The 25,954-nt window shown below is 45.7% G+C and overlaps 3 protein-coding genes across 3 annotated transcripts; 2 read left to right on the top strand and 1 right to left on the bottom strand.

Moving 5' to 3' along the window:
* The first annotated feature begins 1,156 nt into the window (after nt 1–1,156).
* Nucleotides 1,157–8,849, top strand: hps4 (HPS4 biogenesis of lysosomal organelles complex 3 subunit 2). The gene is made up of 12 exons (XM_035638780.2): nt 1,157–1,419; nt 2,402–2,492; nt 3,144–3,287; nt 3,399–3,506; nt 3,658–3,774; nt 5,101–5,195; nt 5,286–5,358; nt 6,055–6,164; nt 6,278–6,950; nt 7,211–7,346; nt 7,645–7,756; nt 8,018–8,849. Exons 1-12 carry the CDS (start codon nt 1,400–1,402, stop codon nt 8,187–8,189), a joined length of 1,851 nt encoding a protein of 616 aa, XP_035494673.2. The 5' UTR covers nt 1,157–1,399; the 3' UTR covers nt 8,190–8,849.
* A 147-nt stretch (nt 8,850–8,996) lies between these two features.
* On the top strand, nt 8,997–11,948 carry si:ch211-170d8.2 (uncharacterized protein LOC571755 homolog). Its single transcript, XM_035638782.2, has 3 exons — nt 8,997–9,933; nt 11,137–11,281; nt 11,405–11,948. The coding sequence occupies exons 1-3, from the start codon at nt 9,417–9,419 to the stop codon at nt 11,748–11,750; spliced, it is 1,008 nt and encodes a 335-aa protein (XP_035494675.2). The 5' UTR covers nt 8,997–9,416; the 3' UTR covers nt 11,751–11,948.
* Nucleotides 11,949–12,915: 967 nt separating this feature from the next.
* Nucleotides 12,916–20,416, bottom strand: mlec (malectin). The gene is made up of 6 exons (XM_035638783.2): nt 20,206–20,416; nt 19,481–19,781; nt 18,899–19,077; nt 18,394–18,570; nt 16,557–16,614; nt 12,916–16,432 (listed from the first exon to the last, which is right to left on the bottom strand). Exons 2-6 carry the CDS (start codon nt 19,692–19,694, stop codon nt 16,185–16,187), a joined length of 876 nt encoding a protein of 291 aa, XP_035494676.1. The 5' UTR covers nt 19,695–19,781; nt 20,206–20,416; the 3' UTR covers nt 12,916–16,184.
* Nucleotides 20,417–25,954: the final 5,538 nt, after the last annotated feature.

Genomic DNA, 25,954 nt, shown 5'->3' on the forward strand with positions numbered 1-25,954 from the left:
GCCGTGCGCGCTCCGGGTCCACTTCACAAGCCCTCCTCAATCGAGCATCGAGGTCAGGATTCATCCGGTGTCATCATGGCCTCAGAGGGAAGAACTGTGCAAAAATAACTCAATATTACAGACCTTCTGTCGCTGACATGTAGCCAGTGTGACACTGCATCACTCTCAAGGCTGCATGACGATGCTGTGCCCCCCCTCTCCTTTTATTACTTTAATTGATGTAATGATTGTTAAAAAGAAAACCAATTTTTTATTTTGTTCTTCCTTTCTTTAGCCCCCTAACCAGCGGATCATGGTCACACTTTATTTGTCATCATAGGTTTACAAGGACACTGTGACTCACACGGACCAGATTAAGTTACAGCCACAATGAAAAATTAAAAAAAACAACACATAAAGAACGTCACAATAGCAGCAATATTGTTCAATGTTACTGTAGACCACACAATTTATATATTCGTTTGAATGGAGTTTATTTTTTTTTTTTATTTTATTAAGATCCCCATTAAACAGTAGCTTCTCTTCAAAAATCCACACAATACATCGCATGACAATCAACACAAGCTCAAAACCCGTCTGACACATACAGAAGTTCAACATGATTCATTGCCTCAATAGTCGAGAAAAGAAAGAACCTGAGAATGAATCTACCAAGTCACAAAACAATGGATAGAAACTCAAAGTTCAATTCCAAAGATTCAAGATTCAAAACTTCAAGACATTAGAAAATACATGTAAGTTAAGGGTTCTAAACCATTTATTGTGTAAATAAATAGTTTAGAATGAAAACACATGTTATCACTTTCTGAAATCCCCCCAAAAAACACTTTTATATATGATTAACGTCACTGTTTAACTCACGGCATTAATCTGACGGTTTACATTAATTTTTCCTTTCTTTCTTTATTTTATGTAACATTTAGCTTTGTTATTATTATAATTATTAATTTATTACTATAATTAGTTATGTATCATTATTATTATTATTATTATTGTTATTCATTTGATAGTGATATTTGACTCACGGGAGGTCTGTGTTTTGTTCTCTAGCTATTGTTGTGGTTGTTTCTGTTGACAGTTTAAATAAAGTTTTTAAAATAAAAAAAAATAAAAAACGTTATTCGGGCTGAGCAACGCCTTTTTTTTGTCCCAGCGGGATTGCCGTACTTTCACATGACTTCCACTACGTGTGACCGACCCGCATTCCTCAGGTGGCTCCGGCTCCGTCACACGCCGAATCGAAACAACCTCCATCTGTGTATAGTTCCGGACGATGAAGACGTGTAAAAGTGTCTGCCGCTGACGGACTCTCGGCGTGTGGGAGGGTTCCGGACGTGCGACCGGCAGCTGACCGGAGCAGGAGGGAGACACTCGGCGACGGGATCGAACCTCGGCGGTGATGGCTGAGCTCGTGAGAAGGTGAGATGAGCGGAGACCCGGATGGAGCTCGTCTAATGCTCCAACAGGATCCGACCACCAGTTGTTTTTCTTTTTCTTCTTTTCCCTCTGTATAGCTGCTGAAACAAAAACCTGAAAAAAAAAAGAAATCAGATGATTTTATTAATGTGAACCAAACATGGAGAGTCAGAGTCGGTCCAGGATGCAGGCTGGAGCAAACTCATCACTGCTCCATGCACCAATCTTTGAACTGGTCATCCCCAAATACTCGAGGACACTGTATATATCTGACCCCACATTTCTCCGTTTACCCTCTTGGACATACTCAACGACCCTATTGGACTGTTCCTAGAACCGAAATTGGCAGACGTGCCTTTAAATTCAAAGCCCCTTCTGACTGGAATATTCTCCCGGCTGATATTAGAACTGTTAACTCACTACACATCTTCAAGAACTTACTTTTATCCTTTCTCAAAACATCGTGTTGCCGCCTTTAATGGTATTGTTCTCTTGTGCTTTTAACATTGTTAAGCATCTGCTTGTCAATATATCGGTTATAACCTGAACTTCATTCTATGCGTATTATTATTTTATTATTATTACTTTTCTTAAAACTATCTTATTATATAATTGTATTATTATTATTATTATTGATACGACTAATCTCTGCACGAGAGTTGTGGGTTCAGGGTAGAGGGGTGTGTGGGGGTCGGTAAATGAGAGACTTTATGTATGTATGTATGTATGTATGTATGTAAGTTGTACGTGATTTGTCTGTTGTATTTTTTGTTTTATGTTGGACCCCCTTGAAAAAGAGATGGTTCCTCTCAAGGGGCTATCCTTCAATAAACTTCATTATCCTCCTGCCACATCCAGCGTTCTGCATCGCAACAGCAACTTTTCACCACTTCTCGTCAAAGCATATGGAACAAAGTCTTCACGATAGAAGAACACATCTCCAAAGTTAAGAGGTTACATGTGAGTGTCTTTCTTAATCTTGCAGGTGCAGTTACTTCTTTCTCTACGATGGCTCCAAGGTCAAAGGGGAGGGCGACCGCACCAGAGAGGGGATCTGCTACTTCTACCCCGAAGAGGTTTGATTCCCCTCGCCCATCACGCTGAGGCTGCACGCGAGTGTGCTCGTGTTGCGTGTGCACTGGGGTCAAGGGACGAAGGACAAGTGCTTCGGAGTTTGATGAGGGAGGGAAGGAGGCGAGCAGAGAGAGGGAGGGAGTGAGAGGAGAGGGATGGAGGGAGTAAGAGGAGAGGGAAAGAGTAGAGGGAGGGAAGGAGGCGAGCAGAGAGAGGGAGGGAGTGAGAGGAGAGGGATGGAGTAGAGGGAGGGGGAGGGATGGAAGGAAGCGAGCAGAGGGAGGGAGGGAGTGAGAGGAGAGGGATGGAGGGAGGAGTAAATGCTGTTACTTAAAGTTTAAATTGAAGAATTAAATTTCTGGCTGTTTTGTTTCTTTGTACTTTTACTTTTGATACATGAGTACATTTTAATACCTGACAAATACCCAAGTACATTCGATGTAAATTACTCAAGTTATTTTCTTATGGGTCACTTTTAAAGATATTTTTACTTTTACTCAATATAGCACGTAAGTACTTAACTACACCACTGGTTGCGTGTGTGTTGAATAACGATTCCACAATGCTCGTTTGTTTGTTTGTGTGTGTGTTTAATCCACAGATTACTCTGCTGTAATAATCCCCCCCTCCCCTCTGTGTGTATTCTCTGTCAGACCCCCGTGGACAAGCAGGAGCTGCTCTGTGGTCAGCTCGCCGGCGTCGGCCGCTGCGTCTCCGAGCTCTCCTCCTCGCCCGTGCGCATCCTGCGGCTGCGCCGCAACAAGTACGCCATCCGCATGGAGGGCCACTTCTTCTGGGTGAGCGTGCTCTCTCGCGCGTCGGTCTCGCCCTGCAAACATGTCCAGATGACTTTGTTTTGACCCTGGTTATATTTTTGGGTTGTGTGTTTCTCTCCTCCCGCCTCCCAGGCTCTGGGCTGCTCGGCGGACGTCCCCATCGCCAGCGTCTGTGAGCGGCTGGATCAGCTCATCGATCTCTTTTGTTTCTACAGCGACTCCGTCCGACAGAGCTACCAGGTGCACTCTCCACTCGTCCTGTATCTGGGCCAACATTTAAAAGCAATATACCAAAAGCTGAAAAAACTAAATCACAGTTGAGTCTTACGGTGTGTTACATAACACACGAGCATATGTGAAGCCGGGCTATTGTGTCCCTTTTGTGCTGCAGCTCAACAGCCAGGAGACTCTGTCCGCCCGGTGGGCACAGTACTTCTTGCACCTGCAGCCCGGATCCTCGGAGCTTCACCGCATCTTCAGCTGCTTACGGACCATTGACTCGACCAACGTATGTACAAAATGTTTTTTAAACGTGTTCCGCGGTCAAGCTTCACTTGGTTTTTCAAACCGACGCTGCTGCACGCGTGTGACAGGATGTGACTGTGTCACAAAGTGCTGTGGTGATTGTGAAAGTGTGTCCTAACAGACGCGTAGAGGCGAACTTCTGCATATTCACGGCATCTAGAGAATCGGTTTTTTTTGTTGTGCATTGAGGCCGTGCCAGTTCATCTGGTTTCGTTTCTACTTATTATTTATTTTTGTCAAATCCCATTGCTGGCACAAATGTCAAGCTTGTGCAAAACTCATTTTGAGACATGTCTGTCACATGATGGATGAAATATTCCCACTTAAATAATTCAATTCTACTATCTTATAACTAGTTCTTTCTTTTTTATTTTTTTTAAACACATAAAAACATACACATACATATAAATATGAAAATTAAAGCTACAGTGTGTAATATTTAGAAGAACTTATTCACAGAAGTTGAATATATTGTCCATATCTTTGTGTTCATATATGAGTTAAATATAGTTCCATGAGGTGGACCCGACCTCCGTGTAAGTCTCCATGTGTCTACGTCGTGTTGAATACGGTTGTTGAACCAAACGGTCCAGAATATGTCGCATTCACGTTGAATTTTCAGACGCTGCCAGAAACCTTGGAAATGGAATCAGCGGTGCACCGCCAAAAAGTGTCCCCTGTCGGTTGCTCAGTTGGTTGCGGTTCGCAACTTTACCACCAGATGCCGCCAGAAAATTACAAATATTACACACTGGGGCATTGGGATAAATAATTATAATAAAAACAAAAATAAACAATAAATAAAGGGTGCTTCTCAGATCAATGTCTACGCCCTCAGAGCTTGTTCCTGCTGAAGCAGTTTACCAACATAAACTTCAGTACATAAGCACATAAAAGTCAACAATCATCAAAAAACATTTTGTTTACCTCTAACAACATACATTAGCTTTTCCCGTTGACATGTTTGACGCCATTTCTTTAATCCACATTCCCATTCTTGGTAAACTCTTGGTGGGATATAAACCCAGAATGAAAAGCTTAGGCTCCAGCGGAAGTTTCTTTGAGAACATTTGATCCTTCATATTAATAATATCTTCACATAAGGTTTTCATTTTTCTTCCCTCCAGTCTTCTGAAGATATTTCGTCATTTATATCTTCCTTCCACAGTCCCAGATTAGATTCTGAGGATTCATAAGACCCAGACACAAATGACTCATACGAAGATCAAATCAAAACCTTCTAGGTCTTTGTTTGTTTTCTTTATTTATATATCGCCGGTGACAAATTGAATATTTTTTTGGTCCGCAGGTTGACCCACTTCTGCTGCTCAAGGCTGCCCTCATTCTCCAGGCCTGTCAGCGCTGCCCTCTAGTGTTGGCAGGCTGCATCCTCTTCAGAGGAAGGTGGGCTGACGTTTTTAACATTTTAGTCCACCTCTCAGTGGGATAACCTTTTGTAAAAAACAGACCCTTTTTCCTGCCTTTCCTCCGCAGAGTTGTAAGCACACAGATGTCTCCCGAGCTCACAATGAAGGTCATGGTCCATGAGAGCGAGACGTACGCCAAGGTGGGATAGGAATTTACTCTTCTACCCCCCCAAACTGATCGACGCAAGTGTAGTTGTGCATGAAACACTTTGAAAAGCTATTTGGTGTGTCTGCTATAGAGCTCAACAGTGAGGTTCCGGAAGTGAATAAACCCGTTCATATTCTCCATCGACATTTTGATTATTAGCCATAATGTCGTAACCATTCAAGGTCGACTCACAACTAGCTACGAGGTTGTGAAAAGATGGAACATGAACCTGTAGAAGCCACAAGCCCGTATGAAATCACCCTTGTTTTAAGAAAAACACGATTTATTCGCTATGTAATTGAGAAATACAACACTACCCACAATCCTAAAGTGTAACATTGACGTCTCTGATTGTTGGAGCTCACTGTTACCACAGAAACGCTTAAAATAATTATGTACACAGCCTGTACCTTTGCTTTTTCTTCTGTTTTCCAATTATTTTTTTGCTCAGCATAAAACGTTTTATGGTAACGATTCATCTCGTAGCTTATTGGCTTGGTTCCAGGCTTAAAACTCTTTACTGTTTATGAGGATTCTATGAAGTGTCAATGGAGAAAATGAATGATTGGGGGATTCACTTCCGGAACCGGAGTCGTTAAAGGCTGTTTGTCTCAGACACCACGTTGGCATATTTCCCAAAATGTTCAACTGTTTCCTTAACAGTTCATATTCCCCCCTTTTGATCTAGGCACAGAGCTCCAGCAGCTCCCTCGACGCAGCCGTCAGCTCCATCACCGTGTTCCTGACCACGTCTGAACTCCAGTACCTGCAGTCGGCTCCTGTCCACAAAGATTTAAGGTACCGTCCTCACCCGCCCGAGACTCGGTTCATTTGCTCGCGGAAAGCATGTGATTTCCAACGGGATGCGTGAGTAAAAAGCCTTTCTCAATTCTTTTTCCCCCACCCTCCAGTTCCCACTCTACTCCACACAGAGACGCTCCCCAAAAGAAGACGCGTCTGTCAAGGACTCTATCTGAAATGGCGTCCACGGAGTCCGACTCATCCGATCTAGGGCCGCCCCAGTCTCCCCACAAGATGTCCTTCAGCCCGTGCTTGTCAGAATCAGACAACTCTGTGTTTAGCCCTGCTCCGTCACAGAGCACCGCAGATCCCCTCGACCCCCCGCCGCAGTCCCCCGAGCCTCCTTTCTCCAACGGACGACACTCCCCTGAAGCGGAGGAGGAGGAGGCGCTGGATGAATCTTGCTATCAGAGTTTTCACAGCAACGGAGGCGGAGACAGCCAGGTGCACCACGAAGGAGGGGGCTCTGCGTTTGACGAAAGGTCCAGCCTCAATGGAGGAGATGGAGACGCAGCCCGTGACTTCCGAGTGGGGGACTCAGGCAACGAGGAATCACACGACGATGAAGACGACGGGGCGGCGGTGGGAAATAGAGAAGGTGGCTGCGGGAGTGCACAAGGAGACCAGGGAGAAGATCCTCTCCCGCCCTATGGTGGTTTTGAAAACCCGGAGGAGAGTCCCCGGATCCCCATGATGCTGTACCTGCATCGGGTCAAAGGCCTGGTGCTGGCCCTGCTGACGGACCCTCGCTTCTTGAGCGACGAAGCCTCTATGGAGGAAGTGGTGAGACATCCTGCCGATAACTGGCATTTCTTCCAATGTCTTGTCACATTTTCATACTGATCCAAACCGTAGTCCCTTTGACGAGTGTAACAAAAAGAGGCTTGGCAACTAGGTCGGTTTGATACATCACAATGTCTCTCTCTCCACCGTCCGCCAGCTGTGACTCAAGTAGAATTTGAATTTAAGTACGCGAGTGCACTTAAAAGTGCGAGTGCACTAATTCGCCCTTTGTTATGCTAATCTCTGCGGTTTGTTTCCAGTATCACAGCAGCCTGGCGTCACTCAATGGACTGGAGGCCCATCTGGGGACCGTTCCTCCCGTTCCTCCCGGGGCCCCGGGCGCGCCGGGACCCTACATCTTCGCCCACTTCGACTGCATTCAGAGCACATTGACAAGTGAGGCCACACAAATCACACACATCTCTCTCTTTTCACACTTTGGCTCTTCCTTTGCTTGGCTTTCCTCTCCATCTTTTTTTTCTTCCTTCACTTCTCCATATCTGATAAAAATCTGTCTTTTCGAGTTTTCACTTTCGAGTCAAATCTCTCCCTGGGGACTGGGGTGGGGTTAGGAAGTTTATATTTGCCCTTGCACGAGTTAACGGCTAATTAGTCAGGCCGTGCTCGGCATTCCTTTGTGCAGCGGGCATGTCTGTCCAGGTTAAAGTGCCACTGTTGTTGTGTGTCCCTGCAGCCAACCTGTCTGGTCGACCAGGGGGAGCCCCGGAGCATCCTTTTGTCAGGGCTACATCACTCCTCCACTCGCATTTCTGTAACACTAAAACTCTGCAGGAGGCTATTATCAGGTCAGTATGGCAGTGACGTGGTGGTGGTGTGTGTGTGTGTGTGTGTGTGTGTGTGTGTGGGAGGGGAGGAGGGGTTCCCGTGCCTTTCATGGCTCCTCAAGTAGAAGTCGGGGGTTGAAGTTTTTCAGTTGGTCACGACTATCATCACATCCCTGAATGTTCTTCCTTTACTTGCACATTGACCTGGAGAAAGAAAAACCTTCTCCGTGTCTGAAATGCTGGAAATGTAAACGACATGTGTGTGACATTTGAAAACCGCAGGAGTGCCGGTGCTGCCGTGTACGGGACCCGCAGCGTCGCCCATGAGACCTACTTCCAGCAGCACGGGGGATCGCTGAGGAACTCGGGCATCCCGAACCACCAGGACAGCGCCTTCTCGCTGCCGGGCAAGGCCCGACACAGACTGCTGAAGCACGGGGTGAACCTGCTCTGACACAACGGGCGGTGAGACTATCTGCTGTGAGCGTGTGTTCAGCCGATCCCGTTGAGGACTTTACAATCCACACAGGAGATTCGAGAAAGGAGAAGAAAAAAAGGACTAAAAGCTTCCTCTGTTCCATGAGCTGCTGCGGTGAACCGAAACAGATTGTGTCATATTTCTGATGTTCAATCACACGTTATATTCATAGCATAACATAGTAGTATCATTGATACGAATTTTGCGATGAAAACGAGTTGAAAATCATTTCTGTCCTGTTTTTTTGTCATGTTACGTTTACAATAAGTCCTATCTTAAGTTATTCACCGGCGATACCGAGTACAGTTTGTTCACATTTAATTTCTACACTTTGATTTTCACTTCACAGGTACTTCCTGCTCAGTCAAATCCCCCACAGCAGTACGTGTAACCATTCCTTGCACTTATATATATATTCATTTAACACAAACAGTTTAACTTTTAACTTAATGCATTTGTACAGAATCGTGCTTTTTCTTGCTGCACATGTATTTGTTAGAAAGAGACATTTCTAAAACAATATAAGAAAAAAACCACTTGAGTAAAAACTGTTTATGTATTTCAAATCAACCTATTGAACTACTGCGCGCTGGTGCTGCGCGTTGTTAGTGGAAATTAAATGAATACAGGATCCTCTTCAGTGTCTCTCGGTCTTGTGTGAGCTACTTTTGTAAATGCTTGTGTAAAAACCAAGGGGGGTACACGGCCTTATTAGGGCCATCAGCGGCCCGCATGTGACCCTGCGATCTGCCCCCCTCCCCCCCGCTGCTCTCCACCTCGGACTCAGCGCCTCGTTCCAAAACCGGAGGATGACGTGCGTAACGGCTGCTTTACGCACAGCGCAATGCTCATAAAACGTTATCAATTCACGTTCTTGTTCCCGGTGGTTTCTGTGCCGCGTCGTGTGTGTGTGTGTGTGTGTGTGTGTGTGTGGTGAACGAGCTTCGTTCCTGGTGATCCAGATATGCAGTAATTGGAGTCATTAGCCAGGCAGTTGAATTTGAATGGACGGGGTCGGCGCTCTTCGGGGCGCCTCATTATGCAGGCGCATTAAAAGAAGGCGGCGGGGGGCAAATGGGTGGTTAAAGGTAGGAACAAAAAGAGGGGCAGGGACTGCGAGGAGGGCCAGGATTCAAATTCTAAGTGCTGAGTTGTTCCGCCATTGTCAGCGGGGTATAAAGCGGGCGGGCCGAACTCGTCCCGATGGGGAGCTGGCACCGCGGAGGAACTGCCTTTAGTCCATCAGTGAAGACCCACAGGTCAGGATTTAGACATCGCACCATGGCCTCCTCCTCGCGCTGCGTTGGGATTGTTCTGTTTCTTCTCTCGGCGGTGACAAGTGACACGCGTGGAGTATATGGGCGCGCGGTGGACGCGCGGGGATTCGTGTCCGGCTCGCAGGGAACCGCGGACGGATCGTCCGGACCGACTTTACGCACGGACGCGGCGCGGCGGTGGAGGCGCGGCGTCGAGGAGCGGCACCGGGAGCGGTGCGCAGAGCTGCCGGCGGCGGCCTGGCTGGAGAACGCGCAGCCCGCGACCACCGAGGACAACGCGACGACGTTGCAGCTGCGCGCTCGGCCCTTCTCCGCGGGAGCCGCTCGGGGCCCGGTGTTCCCGGGACAACCGCTGTTCAACTTCGTCCGACGGGTTTACCAGTGCTGTCAGGAGGGACAGCTCTGCAGGAGCGTCAAGGGGATCCAAGGTCGCCTGAGAGGAGGTAAAAAAAAACTTCATCCTCACACTGTAAATGTGTACTGTAATCACGCGCGTAAACCTGCAGCATCACAACGCACGGCTGCCATTTCTAACATTCAAGTTGAACTGATTTGTGGACCACGTGACAGGCTCTGTGGATTTGGTATCAAGTGGACCAGTAAAGGCTGTTTACTGCGCACAAAGGTGTGTGAGGGACAGCACATTTTAATTAATAGATCCAAACTGTCCCACAACTCCTGGAGCTGTGTGGTTGACCCATGGTTTTGCAAAAAATCCAGAGGTGGTGACAGTCCCTCTCATGGTTCTCTGGGTAATGTCTTCACATTGGTTGAATTTAGTGCTGCAACTAACGATTATTTTCACAATCGATTCATCTGTCGAGTATGTTGTCGATTAAGTCGTTTTGGTCCATTAAATGTCATGAAATTGTGAAAAATGTCGATCGCGTTTCCCCCAAACCTCAAGATGGTGTTTTTGTTGTCCACCCACCAAAGATATTCAGTTCACTGTCACAGAGGAGCAAATAAACCAGAACATATTCACATTTAAGAAGGTGAAATCAGAGAATTTTGACTTTTTCTTTCATAAAAACTACTTGAACCGATTATCAAAATACTTGGCATAATGTTAGTAATCGATTAACTGTTGCAGCTCTAGTCGCTTTGGACAAAAGCCTCTGCTGAATGAATGTGATGTCATGTCATAAGTTGTAGCCTACAGCCACCCAGAGGACTGCTGAAGTCTTCTGTTGATGCACTCAACCTTTTGCAAAGATAAAAAGCGTTAAGGTCAACCGGCATTTATCCATTTAGCCCAAAACCCACAGGGTCTGTAGTTTTTGACAAAGTGACACAGAGCTGGGACGTCCTGAAGCCGTGGAGGGGGGGAAGGTGTTGTGCTTGGAACACAGTTTGCAGGGACATTAATCGCTTGACTAATAACGGCCTGCATGAGAGGACGGCGTTATCTGCATGTGAATGAGTCTCAGCTGGCTGAATGTCCCCTCCATGAACTGTCGAGAAGTCCTGCTGACGGATTAACTAGGCATTAGGGGTGAAAACATTACCTCTGTGGCAGATTACTTTCTGAATGGAGCCCCGACACGCGTGTGCGCGTGCTGCTCTGTGACACGAAAGGCCTCCGTCGTTACCTGGGCCGTGACTCTGACGGATTCCGCTTGCCTCTTGTTTCTCCTCCTCCCCAGGCAGAGACGTGGAGTTTCTCTTCACCAGGGAGATTCTGTCGCTGACGGTCACGAGGGCCGAGCTCCACCTTCAACTCTCCGTCCCGCAGCACCTGGACGTCCGCCCCGTGCTCCCATCCATGGCCAAGCGCAGCCTTCCCACAAGGTAAAAGCTCCACTGTCAATAAGACCTCTTACTTGTTTTGACTGTTTCATATGAATTCTTGATTTCAGCCATTAGTTTAGAGGCCCCTGTCCCGATTGAAACTCTGTTGTCTCCTTCATTTAGGTACAGCGTGTGGTCACGGGGCAACAGGCTGGAGCTCAGGGTGGATCTTCTCTTCCTCTTCCAGAGTCTGCAGGAGGCGGCGGGTGGTGCCGGAGGGGGTCCCAGCCTGGTGAACATGCGGCGGGCGTTGTTTTCCTCCAGGGCCGATCCGCCGGGGGAGAACCCAGCCCCTCGGGCTCTGCAGGACACTGATGGCCACGCGTGGGGGGATGGGGCGGCCAACGCGCCGCCTGCCGTGGAGCTGGGCCTGGTCCTGGGCTGCAGTCAGGCCGGAGTCGGAGTGTCCTGTGGAGGTGCCGAGGTCCGCCTCTCGCACACACCGTTCATGGCTCTGTACTACCGATGAGCCCAAACCGAGATCGGACCGTGTTCCGAATAAACCTGAAAAGACATACAGAAGGAAATGATTGCACTTCCAACATCAAATCTATTAATTTATAAATGTTGTTTTGTAAAATATATATATTAATTTGTAAATAGGGACTACGATATGCTGTGAGTTTATGGAGTCACTCTGGTTTTATTAAAACTCAACTCAACAATGGCTCTTGACACAAGTGTGTGGCCACCTCAGCTGTGTTTGTCTGTGACGCATTCTGCTCCCGGCAGCTTTTTAGATACGTGGTTCTATTTCGAGAAGTTTTTCTCAGTCGGTGGGAAAAGGTGGAAAAAAAGGAACGACACCTGGACAAACACAGGGCCCGTACACGCCGCCGAGACCCTGCTGACCTTAGCTGCTCCGTTCCGTTTGTTTTAGATGTTGTTGGGCCGTCGCATCAAGGTCTTTACACATTCCCAAAGTAGCACAGTTCCAGAAGATACTTCACGCTTGGGACAGGGTGGATTCACAGGCACAGCGAGACGTGTCATGAGATGAGTCAAATTTAACACTAAGACTACTGTGAAACACCAGATCGACGGCCACGGCGGGGGTGTGAAGAGTGGGGAAGAATGGCAGCGACACATTCTGATAAAATAGCACATTTATTAAAAAGAGAGCAGTTAAATCAGCATTTTTCTCATATTGCAGATGTTCGCCACATCCGAGGAAAATAAGGGGCCTCAGATACATTTTCTCAGTCCACCTGCTGCTGCCTCCATCCCTCCAAATAGTCTTTGCCCAACACATGAATATCTATAAAGTGGGTCATGTGATCGGTGTAGGGATGGAACGACATTAATTCTTTGGTTCTCGTGAAAAAGGACAAAGAGTAAATCTTCATTCCACTCGGTTTTATTCAGTTGTGAGAAAAAAAGAAAAAAAAGGCTGGTGAGGAGCCTGAAAATCTGGATATTATCATCTCACATCTTTCCATTTGTGTTTGACTGGCTTCGCTCCTAGAAAAGTGGAGGTTGATAACAGACTCCACATAAATCAATCCTACTGACCCTCACTTCTAACAAGGGCTGTTTGTGTGGAATGAAAATCTAGCCCTGACATGTGTAACAGAGGTGATGGTGGGGGGGGGGGGATTTGATATAAGCCAACAAAAGAGCAACCTCAAGGCGAATGATGGTAAAGCACGTTTGTATTCAATAATTCAAGGCAACAGAGACAAAACACACAACAAAATGATTTTTAAAAAATACATGAGGCAGTGCAATATGTCACACCAATAAAATATCACGTTTTAAAAACTCAAAAGACAAAACAAAAAAAAAAAAGATCCTGAGGAAAAAATTCAAACATACAACTCCAAAAGTGAATTATAAAATATCTCCAGATCAGCCCCACTCTGATTTTAAATTAAACGTAATAGAATAGAATGGAAGATCCCACATGTTCAGACGTAATCTCTTTTATTTGTCTTTCCCCGACAGTCGGCTCATCTGGCCGCCCGTGGATTTATTTCATTTTTTTAATATTCTGTAACAAAAAAACAAAAAAAACAAGAAAACACCGTTCCTCCCCAGAAGAAAGGCCAGAGTCTTCCTCATGAGGAAAAAAAAAAAGACCAAACCCCTAACACCTTAGCCTACAGCCCCAAAAGTGATGATCAAAACCGTCGTCGCACAATCAGATGTGTGACATTGTACCTTATATATATACACACGCAGCTGTGTGGACCGGCAGAGGAACAGATCGGGCGACTTCGCTGCTGAATTTAATGGACTTTTTTTTCTTTTTGCACCTTTGCTGAGGGAGAGAAGGTGCGTTTGTATTAAATATGAGTGGGGGGGGGGAAATCAAATCAAGAAAAACAACAGAAACCCGCCAACAACTGACTGAGCATTTTATGGCACTGACTTCTTGCCCACAATCGATCAGAAAAGGGGAAGGAGAATCAAGGAGTGGGGGAGGAGCCAGAACACCTTGAATTATTAACCGTTCTTCCAAGCGCTGCACATGGCGACAGGGTGTGGGGGGGGGTGTGGGGGGGGGGGGGACCTCTGGGGAAATTTAAGACGCATTAGTGAAACAGGCAAAGTTACAAAATTGTCCTTGGAGTAGAGCTGAGCACTTGAGGGATGTAACTAGATACATAACAGCAGGGTTTACAAGAAAGAAAAAAGAAAAAAAAGGAACAAAGCTGCTGTTCAGTTCACACATGAAGCAGAAGAGGAAATCATCGTCCAGAAGCTGAGACTTAACACAGTCAGAGTTGATTCTGGTAATATGGCCATGTAGAAGAAAACCAAGGGCTCAACGAGAAAGGTTTTATCCAAAAAGAACAAGAATCTTCATTGCACTGAAAAATCACACTTAATCAACAAAATGGTACAGTCCACAATTAAGAAAGGAAAAGAGAGTCTTTAGACAGCAGATCTGAAAAAGGCCGAGCGAAGACGGTGGAACGGTTGATCTGGAACATCCGGTAAACATTTGATTTTCCGCCGACACTGATATTGTGCTTTCTCATCTCTCGCGGCAGGTGGATGAACTTTGTCCGAGACGTGCGCGGCGTTGGCACCGATTCTTTTTTGATTTATTACATTTACGTCGAGCTGCGGCGGCGGCCTGTTCTTCCGGCGTCAGATGACACGGACCAGAGTTCAAGGCCCGTCAGAGTCAACACAGCATTATATGTTAAAGGGGAAACTGAAAAATCTGCCAAAAGAAAGAAAAAGAAATTCCCCTTTACCTGTCCCACCACTGGTGTCAAACGTGGAACATTCAGTTCCTCTGAATTAACTAGGATTCATTTGATGGTGTCTTGAAGTGTATCTCACACCCAAACCACCAAGACATCACAGATTTACATTTTAAAGCTATTTTGTCAGATTAAAAACAGGCCACCAAGTTTTCAACAAATAAGACATTAGACATGTTTTGGGGTGAAACAAAAAGGCATGCGCGCTTAATGAACCAAACAAATAGAAAAGGCAAGGTTGACCTAAAATACGGCAACGAAATATATGTTGTCTCTCGCTGAAAGAGATTTTTGTGCGGTTCCTTGTTAAGTTTAAAATGGATCCATCCTTAAAAATAAAATAAAGGAATTAAACAATTTGGGGTTAATCTTGAGGACCCTCTTTTTATGGCCCTTAAAGGGGCAGTAAGTGATTTTAGAGAAAGCGTGTCCCACTCTTCGTTGTTGTTGTTGTTGTTGTGATTCTACTGCTCTGGCCGGACCGCCAACCCGCAGCCTCGGGTACGGGAGGCCGACGCGCCAACCACGAGGCCAAAGCCCCCGAGTCGCAGCGTCGTTCCATAGCAGGTCTCTTAAGGTGTCGGGGAGTGATGTTTGCTGTTGTGAGGTGCGGTCCGCACCGCGTACTGATTCTAAATCACCACACGTTTTAAAAAAAATCTGAGAATGTTTCCTCGCTTCCCGCTAAATTCGGCTCAACCCTGGCTCTGTAAATTGAAAAAAACCAAAACGCTGCGAGTGCAGTTTGTTAACATCGCTTGTCGACACCTTAAGAGACGTAGTGGGTGGCACTGCAGCCACGACGGTCTCCCGTACCGGAGGTCGCAGGTTTGCGGCCCGGTCGGAGCAGTAAAATCACGACAACCGCAAAGAGAGAAACAAACTTTCTCCAAAATATTACTGCGCCTATAAATTACTAATTTGTGAAACCCAGCCCAGATCCATGTAAAGGCAAACGGAGTTAGACAGCAGACAGCCTTGCGACAGAGCTGGTTGGACGTCAGTCTCGTTCTTCTCTCAACATCTTGCGGCCAACAGGTGATGGCGCGTCAGCGCGGGACTAACTAGATCTGAGCGGACAGACAAAATATTAAACAAACTGAGAAAAGTGGGAGCCTCTCGAGTGGCAACTGTGTTTCCATTGACCGTGTGACTGATGGTTTCTTTTCTTATTAACCTACGTCTATGCAGACCAGATGCTGAACAGGAGTGTTAAGCAGTGTGCTCCCTTGCCGCACCCAGTACAAAACAATGCTTTTAGTTTATAAAACGGGCCCGGACCGATCGTTCCTGAGCGTCCCTCATCCGCTGACACGTGGCCTCTGTAAAAACCCGCCCGGTCTCTGTGTGGAAATGACTAACATTGTTCAAAAGGGTCAGCAGAGGTGGATGCCAAACGTATTCACAAAGAAGCGCACGGCAAACACTTCCCACATCTCCCTCTCTGTCCTCAACGGTACAATTCGCCAGCAGTGTTTGCTTCGTCTTGAGGTGGCGCTCCAAAAAAAGTTATTGTCTCCTTGTGTTCCTTCTGTTGTCGTGGTTTTTCTCTCCCAAGCCTTCAGCTTGACGTGTGCTGCTGCTGTTGTCACCTTGACCCCCTCCTCCTCCTCTCTCCCCCTCCCCTGTCTTCATAGTCTCGCGTCTGTCTCGTCCTCCTAACGTCTCGTCGAACCGCTAGTTCTCGCTCACAGCCGACAGAGGCAGAACAGTGTGGGGATGAACACCCCGAACGCCACGAGGATGGGAAACATTAGGCTGCTGTTGTCGGCTGCGTACGGGTTCGGTGTTCGGGGGCCTGACTGGACCCTGTACTTAAAACCAGGTGGGAGCTTTTTCTTCCCACCTTCCTCTCCTCCTTCGCCACCATCTTCTTCTTCCTCCTCCTCCTCCTCGTGCTTCTCCAGGCCAGGGTGAGGCTGAAGTTTTGGTACATCTGTCAAAGAAAAAGGTTCATCCGTATTAAGCAGAAAGAATGGCACATAAAACATCTAGATGTGTCTAAGCACTGTCTAAATAACACGGTCACTACTCAGCAAGTTTTCAAAATTTAGACTCACCTTCTAATGTTCCCTTCATCACATAGAGCGCACAGACCTTTGGGTTGTCATAGTAACCCTGAAACACAGAACAGTTAAGCACCACAAAGCAGAACAGAGCAGAACAGAGCAGGTAGGGCCGAATAAAATGGTAGAATTTAACAAATTAAAATTGGTCATTAATCCCCTTTGCATTCAATAAAGGCAAAAGAACCCTCATCTCTCACTATGCTGCCCAGTTTGACACAAAATAATCATAAAATCCTTCCGCTCTGTTTTTAGTCTGTAAAAAAGACAATGCAAAGAGAACCAGTGACCTACAAGAGAAATCAAATAATAAAAAGAAGAAAGAGGTCACTGCGGGAAAAACTTGTGAAGTGAGCCATTCCACAATTGTTGCCAATAGCCACATATTTGACAAACTCCCTAGCAGATTATTTTATTTGTTTGAACGCAGGGCTGAAAGGGAATAATAATCATTTCAGAAAAAAAACAACTACGAATCGATTAATCGAGGAAGTAATCGTTAGTTGCAGCCCTTAAATACACCTCGTCACACATTGTAGCTTGGGGCAAGTCATCGAGTATTCCTAATATTAAGGACAAGTCGTGTGACACAGGTCAGGCTGTGTGAAGTGAACACCACTGCTCCTGCATGTAGCAGGGCACAGTCGTTACATAATTGCAAAATTGCATAAGAGAAGAAAATTGGGAAAGAAGTGAAAGAATACTGACCTCATCACAGGCAGTTTTCAGTGACTGAGAATGAGGGATTTATGACTCTGGACTACTATCTGTTCCAGCTATTTCTTTTTTTTAATATAGTACTGACAAGAGATTTTCACCACCAGTAAAAAATGTATGAAAGTGATATAAAGGCCGATATATGTATATGTGTATATATATACATACACACAGGAAAAAAAATGGCAGATGTCGTAATCAAACCCTTATGACAAAGAAATCTATCATTTTACAGTTTACCCATAAACTTTATGATGAATAACTATGAATAAAAAAAACGCACATCAAGACGTATAAAGAGCTCCAGTGTGAAATGAACACAGGCTGATATGAAGAGATATTAAATGGGCGACTCTGTCCACTTTCTTCTGAGAACTATAAAAAGACATTAAGATGATATAAATTAACATGAAAAATACGTCAACTAATACACTGTTACTGTTGTAAAATGGCGTGGCAGGGGAACTCATTTTTGTTGGAACGTTTGCACTTGGGGAGGCGAGCACTGTCACGACAATTGGCTAAATCCCAAAAAAGAAAATGACACAAAAAAACTGTAAGAAACATACGACTATGTGATTGCAGGATCCAAGTCTTCATTTAAACTGTAGTGAAGAGGAATTTGGAAACAGATACAGACTTTCCAGTCGCGGGAAGGGAGGGGGAGGTCATCTCAACTACTGCACAGGCCATTTTGAAAACTATTTTACTTCTGCTTTTTTTTTGGTAGTTTAATTTTTTACAGTATTATGGTAGAGTTTTTGCCTAATCTACTTATCTCTGTCCACTGCACATAGTTGCCAATTGTCACCTTAATAAAAATAATAATAATAAAACCATCCCAAAAGAAATTTACAATGAAAAGAGCCGTAGCATCACTTTAACACAATATAGAGTTTGCATTATAATTTCCAAAAGTAAAAGGACTCTGAGAATGTCACCCTATCTTTAACTGCCACCTCATTGTTTACCAAGTACAAGTTCTGTTCACTATCAGTGAATTCCCTTCTCCAGCCTGACAGAGTTCTCACAATGTCATCGAAAGGTGTACATTTTTTCACAGACAATGAAATCCCCAAAAACTTGTTGCATGAGTCAAATAAAAACAGCTCACCTTTACAAACTCCACGGTGAGCTTGCCGTTGAAAGTGGACACCTCTCCCTGCACGCTCAGCTTGCCACGTCGGATAGAGAAGGGCACTATCTCATCGTGAGCGGTACTGTGACCCACTCGATCGAAGATGTCCAGGTCCTTCACCACCACGTGACCGTTCAGACGGACGTCAAATACCTTGAGGGGGGACAGACAAACATATTCTCAAATCAACAGTGATTAACAGCGAATCCACACATACACACATTCATGGCGTCATCAATTGAGTACACCTATGGACATTCAAACAACTCCCAAGGTACTGTCTGAACACAAGTGTGCGACGGCATGAATATCAATAAAATAGAATGTGTACATGCCTCCTGCCAACCTGAATTTAACGGGAAAACAAAAAGCATAAATACCATTATCCATTCAAACTACGTAACTGTGCAGATTAAAACGAAAACTTCATAAAGCACACGCACACCAACAGATTGACTGCACTATCTGTGTTACATGATACCTTTTGCTGGGACTGGGCAAAGTAAACCTCGGCGTACTTCATGACCAGTATGTAGTCTCCCTCCTCGCGGATGGGAACGTCGTATCCAAACGTGTCCTCGTTGTAGCGCTCCGTCTGATACAGGATCTGGTCCTCGGGACTGGAGCGCAGAATTGGCAGGCGGACGCCGTGATCGGAGGCTACGGGGGGAGAAGAAGTATCAGGTTCAGTGTCAAGTCAAGAAAGAGCCCCAGAGTGACAGGAAGGAGCCCTGACCTTCTCCTGCACCGAGTGGAATACAGTGGCCCGGCTGGGATCAGCACACTGTGTGTTCACAGCAACCTTCAAGTACAGTATCTGATGCGTGACGCCATGACAGGACTCCTGCAGTCGATCAGATCGTCACCTGCTTCCTGCACATGCTGAGAGGGGGCGGAGCTACAGCCTCTATGCTGACTCCTCATTAGCTTCCTGCTTGCGGGAGCCAGAGCGTGCAATGGGGCTCTCTGCTGCAAGTGTATCAGCAGCAGCATTTCCGCGTCACAGTGTCACTCTCGCTGAACACCTGGCAGACGAAGCCCCGGGCACACTCGTCCGACTCACCTTTGCCCAGTTTCCCCTCCAGCGGGTCCTTCTTGAAGTGGATGCCGTGCACGTCCACGTGCGCTTCGCCGCCGGCGTTCACCGCCCAGATGACCCGCTCGGCGAGGCTGGGCCCCCCGCCGTCCGCCCCACACTGCCCCGCGAGCAACGACAGCACCACCGTCGTCGCCGCCGCGAGCAGGCCGGCGACGAGCCGCGCCGTGACCCGCTGCATTGCCTCGCGCGCGCACACACACACACACACGCGCGCGCGCACTCACACACACACAAACACGCGCGCGCGCACACACACAGCCTGGTCCTGGACACAGAGACGGGACAGAGGAGGGAGGGGGGGGGGGGGGTCGGTGTCAGAGTCGAGATCCTGCACGGAAGTCACCATATGTTAACGTTTACCCACGCACGGCGACACGCAGCGTGATCTCGGTGCGTTAGCCGGTATGCTAAAGTTAACAGCACCAGTACCGGTAGTGGCGTTAGCACGCGAGCGCGCAGGGACCTGACAGAAAATGACAGCGAGATCACAAACGAGCGTTCCGGTTCGACGGTGACAGGTCCGTGACATCACGTCGCCGGAACCCCGCGAGTTAATGAGTCAAACGGGCCAATAATAACGACACGTTAGCAGCGAGGAGCGTCGCCGAGTCAAGCTAGCTCGCTACCTGTCGAACCAGAAATACTCGGTCTGTGAGCCACCGGCTAACGCTCATGCAAATGTCTCCTACCTTCTCGCCGACGTCTGCAACCGACCTTTCTGCCGACGTGTGGCTTTATCTCCCGCCGGCTGCCTTGTCCTCTCGACCGCGAGACAAGCTGACAGTGCGGGGTGTTTCTCGACCACAGCCCGCTGCGCTGACTTTCATTCAATGGTGTGCATCCGATCTAACGTTAGCTCCGGCGGTGTGCAGCAGCAGCGGGGAGGGGGCGGGGCGGAACCGCGCTACCTAACCTGACACTTCCCCCAGTGGCCAATGAGTGACACGCGCTCTGTCCAATCACCGTCCTCCCGTCACGGCTTCCGGGTCCACACAACACCATGTCATATCACGGGCCAATCATTGACTACTTTGTATTGACTGTTTGCAAAATAACGTGTTCATCGAGAATATGTGAGGTGAAACATTTTTTTTTTGGTTCAAGTTTTTTTTATTTCAACATCAAAAATGCAAAAAACAGTATGCATTAAAGCATTGATACAGTTAAACATAAATGAGTTACCCCCCCATCCCCCTGTTCAGCTCCAACAGTCCCCTCCCTTTTTAACAGTTTGCAAAAAAGGTTCACCTTTCACCGAGGAGTAAGAAAAAGAGTTACCCATAGATATAAATAAGTTAATTCTATATCACAACACGTGTGAAACAGAGGATAATCTACTTTGTTATGACCATGTGCAAAAGACATTTTGAGAGTTGTAAAACAATTTATACACATATTCTGACCTTTGTCTGATAGAATCGTGAAAACCACTGCCTTTTTTTTACATGAAAATATGTGTGCGCGCGTGTTATTGACACAGGGGGAAACAAGTTTGCATTGCCAAAGCAAGTGTCAAAAAAACAACAAATAAAAGTAACAATGCACATACATAAGAGCAGTGAACCATTCACATATGGAGCTGTATATATGTACATAGGTGGTTAAAGAGAAATGACGATAAAATACATAAGTGTAAACATTGCAATGAAAAATTTACAGCATAAAATATAAGCAAATACTTATACAGCAAATAAGTATTAAGTTTAAATAAGGTGTACAGTGGATCTATATACAGTGCAAATGTTCAGTGCACGACAGGTTGACAGTTTTTTTTGTCTTGTGTTGTTTGTCTCCTCTTCTTGTGGCAGCGGTTCACAAAACGTATGTTTTTTTTGCAGATTGGGGAATTTCACCGAGCAGGAACGGAAAGTTTTTGGTCATTGTTTGTGTTCTCAAAAGGCCTTTTGGCTGTGGGAAGTGGAAGTTCAGTGCAAGTACAGTTTGGCAGGTGGTTAAGAAGTGCAGCTCGGTTTCCAGCTGGTGTTTCTTTCGGAAGCCAGGTCTGCCTGTAAGAACAGAAACTGGGCTCGCAGAGTCTGCACATGGTCCACGACTTTCTTAGCTTTGGATCTGTCACCGTGCTCAGATGTTCTGCCACTGTGTAATTTCTGTTTAAGGCCAAATAACATCCCAATTTGCTCCGATTTTTCGATGCCCAATGAGTCAAGTCGTATTCTGTTATTCTAATGTGTCTGTTGACTCTGCTGGTGGTTGTGAGCAGAGTCCCAGACCCAGTTTCTCTTCACAGTGTCTCTGTAGGTCAGAGCTTTGTTACGGAGCGTGTCATGGGTCACTTTATTTTAAGGTGATTGTAAAATTGATACGCTCTTGTTTGAATTCTTATAATTAGTGGGTGTCTTCCTAATTCTGCTCTGTGTGCATTGTTTGGTGTTTTCCGTTGGATGCGGAGGATGGATTGAGCAAAATTCTGCATGCAGAGTCTCCATTTGGTGTCTGTCCCAGAGGAGCACCAGATCATCTGCAAACAGGAGGCATTTATATGACTTCAGTGTCTGCCAGGGGGATGCCAGGGGCTGCATACTGTTCTAATGCCCCCTGACATTTCAATGATGTAGATATTGAAGAGGGTTGGACTCAGGCTGCACCCCTGTCTAACCCCCACCCCCCCAGAAAGAAGTGTGTATGCTTTTTGTCAATTTATACAGCACATTTATTGTTTGTGTACATGGATTTTATTGTATCATATGTTTTTCCTCCAACAGTTTGTACGACAGACCCTGGTGCCAAATGGAATCAAAGGCTTTCTTAAAAGGCTTTCTTTTGCTTTGGTTCATTTGGTTGTCAATGAGGGTGCTGGAGGTGAAGATGTGGTCCGTTGTATAGTAATTAGGTCAAAACCAAATTGGGATTTGCTAAGGACATTATTTTCAGTGAGGAAGCGTGGGAGTCTATGGTCGACGATCATGCAGAGGATTGTCCCGAGGTTGCTGTTGACACAGATCCCATGGCCGTTGTTTGGCGTCAAATTTTTTCTCCAGCAACGTTATCAGTCCTCGGCTCCAGATATTGGGGAAGATCCCGGAGCTAAGGGCGATGTTGAAGAGTTTTATTAGTACGGCCAATTGGAATTTGAACTCTGGGAATTTTATCATTTTAATTTAGGATGCCATCAACACCGCAGGCCTTCTTGGCTTGGAGGGATTTTGTTTTGTCCTGAAGCTCTTTCAGTGTACTAGCGGGGAATCTAGTGGGTAGTGGGTTCTGATAGTCTTTTATGACTGACTCTGAGCTTTGCAGTTTATCTTGTATATATATTATGCTGTTTATTCATTTCTATTGGGCCAAAGATATTGGAGAAGTGGTTTACCATACATTTCTATTGCAGATGGGTAGATCGTCATATTTTTGTTACAGCTTTGCGGCTCTCCCTTTATCTCTCTGCTGCAGGGTCCAAAACTGACACTACTCTACTATTATTATCATTGCTATTAGTATTACCCTACTAGTTCTTGAAGGTCCCATATTGTGAAAATTACAACTTTTCATGTTTTTTTACCCTAAATATGTATTTACGGAGCCCCAAACGTCAGAAAAGTCCATCCTCTCTCTTGTTTTCTTGCTCCAACTTTCACAAAACGCGTGCTCAAGAGAGCTGTTCAGCTCGCAGCGCATCGTTACGTCACGATGCTCCTCGGCCTCAGCTCCTCCTCCGGGTAGTGTCACACACCCAGAGCTCGGTGTGGTTCACGCCCACTGAAACCTGCTAAACGTACAGTATCTCGCCGCGGCCATGTTTCATTTCCTCGCTAATATCGACTCCCTGTACACAACAATGGCCAAGATACGAGGTTGCTCTGTTGTTGGTTGCAAAAACGGACACAGAAGTGTCCATATTCTGCCTTAGCGCCGCAGCTAATGTGGCTATGTTGTAGAGCACATCCTATTGATGGACAGAGTGAATAAAGCATGACTGAACGCCACTTTATTATTTAGAGTTATAGCGGTAATCTGGCCCTGCACTCGTCATTTTCATTAAGCTTTTTGTGACCTTTGTGACCTTCAACGGCGTCACCACACCGGTGAACGCCAGGGTGAAGCCGGGGCGAACACCGGGGTGACGCCAGCGAACGCCGGGACAAACGCCAGGGCGAACGCCGGGGTGACGCCGGTGTGAACGCCGGGGCACGCCGTGAACACAGTGTCTGTGCTCGCTCTGTGTAAACAAAGGGGCGAGGCCCCCGGAAAGACTAGGCCACATCCACTTCCTGAGAGGGGTGAAACCAGCCGGAGCTCATTTACATAAAAGCAACAGACACAGAAACAGCTCACCCAGAGAAGGGCTGAGATAGAGGGCTTCAGAGGTTTCACAGTATGAGGGACCTGAGGGGTATTTTAAGAAGGAAACTTCGAAGACATGTTTTGGGGACCTCAGAGATCAAATATAAACGTGTTAAAAGGGGTAAAATAGTGGATCTTTAATCTTATTTTTATAAGTATAATAATAATAATAATAATAATAATAATAATAATAATAATAATAATAATAATAATAATTCATTTTATTTATGGACTATGAAAACTATTCTTGAAATGAAAGTATTCTCATTCTTATTCTTTTAAAGCATATAATCATATATGACCACACTTGACAAGGACTCAAAATGATCTGCCTGGCCCTGGTCCCTCATCAACCATGACTGTGGCGGACCTAGAGCGCCCCCTTGTGGCTGCAGGTTCTCATCAACATGTCTCTCATTTAACAGGATTGAATGAAAAAAAGTGGTCCAATGTCAATGTTTTACATGACCTGAAGGCCGCTGTATGTTCTCCTATACACACTTTGAAGGGGAAGGGGTGAGGCAAGACTGGTATTCAGTTGGTTGGAATTTGTGACCTCACCACAAGATGCCTCTAACTCCTACATTCAAACTTTAATATTGAATATTTTCAAGCCACTGACTGTGTATGCTAATATTCACAGTACGTTTTGTAGTAATGACACGATGATGTCATTTCTAAACACAGTAGTCTCTTTTTAAACCAGGTTACAAAGTGCTTCAAATGAAAACATGTAATAAAAATTGCATATGGATAGGCAATTCAATAAAAAACAAGTAAAAAATGATTTAATATAATACTTAACAGAGATGAAAAAATCAGGGGATGAAGCAGCCTTGAGGAAAGGTAGGTGTTGGGATATTATTTTTTTTACCAGCTCAGTCACCATTTGTGTGAACTCATGTGTTGATGGTTGAGACGAAGACCACCCTCCGGTGTATCACTTGTGTTTCCTGGGTGATATATTGACAAATAGCACAACTATGTAAGTAAAGTAAATACGTGTGTGCAAAATTTAAGCAAGGAATGAGACAAACTAGAAAAGAGTCCACAGCCATGGGTCCAGCTGCAGGCTACATAGGCACAGCTGTAACTTCATCGTAGTCTTATTGTTATTGGTATATGTGTAATATCATAATATTAGTTTAGCATGTGAGCAAAAATGGTTGATGAGTGTCATCTGTTTTGCAGCTATTAGTTCAAAAACTAATGTAATGGACAAATAAACATGTCGACCTGAAAATGGTATAACTTTGAAGAACAACAAAGGTATTACCATTTATTTCTGATCACGAATGCTTGTTATTAGAAACAAATGACGATCAATATGATAGTTGTTGAAATATTCTTCTTTAAAAAGTCTTTTTAAGACTCTAACGAGCTGTATTATGCCTATTGCATGCTTAAATGGTGGCAAAGAGAGCCATGCAATTAAGGTGGTTCTAATGTGGGAGCAGATAATAAAAAAAGACATCTCAAAGTTTTCAAGTAATGAGAAGCTGACCTGTGACTTTCAAAGTAAAGCTCTAAGCCGAGTTCCCTGACATTCACTCTTTGCAGAGCCGGCGACTCAAAGTGTCAATGCATTTTCCGTCTCTAAATGTCCTTAATGATCTGTCTGAATAATACTACATTTCCCATGAATCCTGCTGCTTTGTGACCCTCCCCTTTGCTGGCGCTTTTTTTTCTTTCTTCCATTGTGGAAGTGTTTTTTTTGTCAGCATCAAGCGGCCTGGGTGTCTGCCCTGCACTGCAGGCCCGAAGCCGCCAGAGGCAGCCAGTCTCGCTGCATGCAGCACATTCAAGCTCATCCCTAAAATGGACGTTAATACAATGAGCGGTTACCAAAGCTTCCACACACACAGACACGCAACGAGGGATGCAGAGTGGCGTTACAGTAGAGACCGGACCCTCCCCCGGTGCATCCAGCTGGCCCTAACATTAAAACACTGCTGGTGGGTGTATGTTTGTAACATGATATCCTGGGTGGGTGGGCGGATGCATCCTGGACTTCCCCTGGACCATGCTGACATCATGCTTTGTGTACTGCGGGGCTGTGACCCATTTGCGTCTGTCTCCATTAACATCAAATATATATATATATATATATTTTCAACGTAGAATCTTCAGCAGCTATGG

The sequence above is a fragment of the Scophthalmus maximus genome, chromosome 3 (genome assembly GCF_022379125.1).
Source record: "Scophthalmus maximus strain ysfricsl-2021 chromosome 3, ASM2237912v1, whole genome shotgun sequence".
Classification (NCBI taxonomy): domain Eukaryota; kingdom Metazoa; phylum Chordata; class Actinopteri; order Pleuronectiformes; family Scophthalmidae; genus Scophthalmus; species Scophthalmus maximus.

Coding starts and splice junctions, on each gene's coding strand:
- si:ch211-170d8.2 (XM_035638782.2), top strand. CDS start 9,417: ATGGGGAGCTGGCACCGCGGAGGAACTGCCTTTAGTCCATCAGTGAAG. Junction 9,934..11,136: donor CCAAGGTCGCCTGAGAGGAG/GTAAAAAAAAAC, acceptor CCTCCTCCCCAG/GCAGAGACGTGGAGTTTCTC. Junction 11,282..11,404: donor AAGCGCAGCCTTCCCACAAG/GTAAAAGCTCCA, acceptor TCCTTCATTTAG/GTACAGCGTGTGGTCACGGG.
- hps4 (XM_035638780.2), top strand. CDS start 1,400: ATGGCTGAGCTCGTGAGAAG. Junction 1,420..2,401: donor ATGGCTGAGCTCGTGAGAAG/GTGAGATGAGCG, acceptor TTAATCTTGCAG/GTGCAGTTACTTCTTTCTCT. Junction 5,359..6,054: donor AGAGCGAGACGTACGCCAAG/GTGGGATAGGAA, acceptor CTTTTGATCTAG/GCACAGAGCTCCAGCAGCTC.
- mlec (XM_035638783.2), bottom strand. CDS start 19,694: ATGCAGCGGGTCACGGCGCGGCTCGTCGCCGGCCTGCTCGCGGCGGCG. Junction 18,571..18,898: donor TTGCCCAGTCCCAGCAAAAG/GTATCATGTAAC, acceptor TCCCCCCTCAAG/GTATTTGACGTCCGTCTGAA. Junction 16,615..18,393: donor TCACCGTGGAGTTTGTAAAG/GTGAGCTGTTTT, acceptor TCTGTGTTTCAG/GGTTACTATGACAACCCAAA.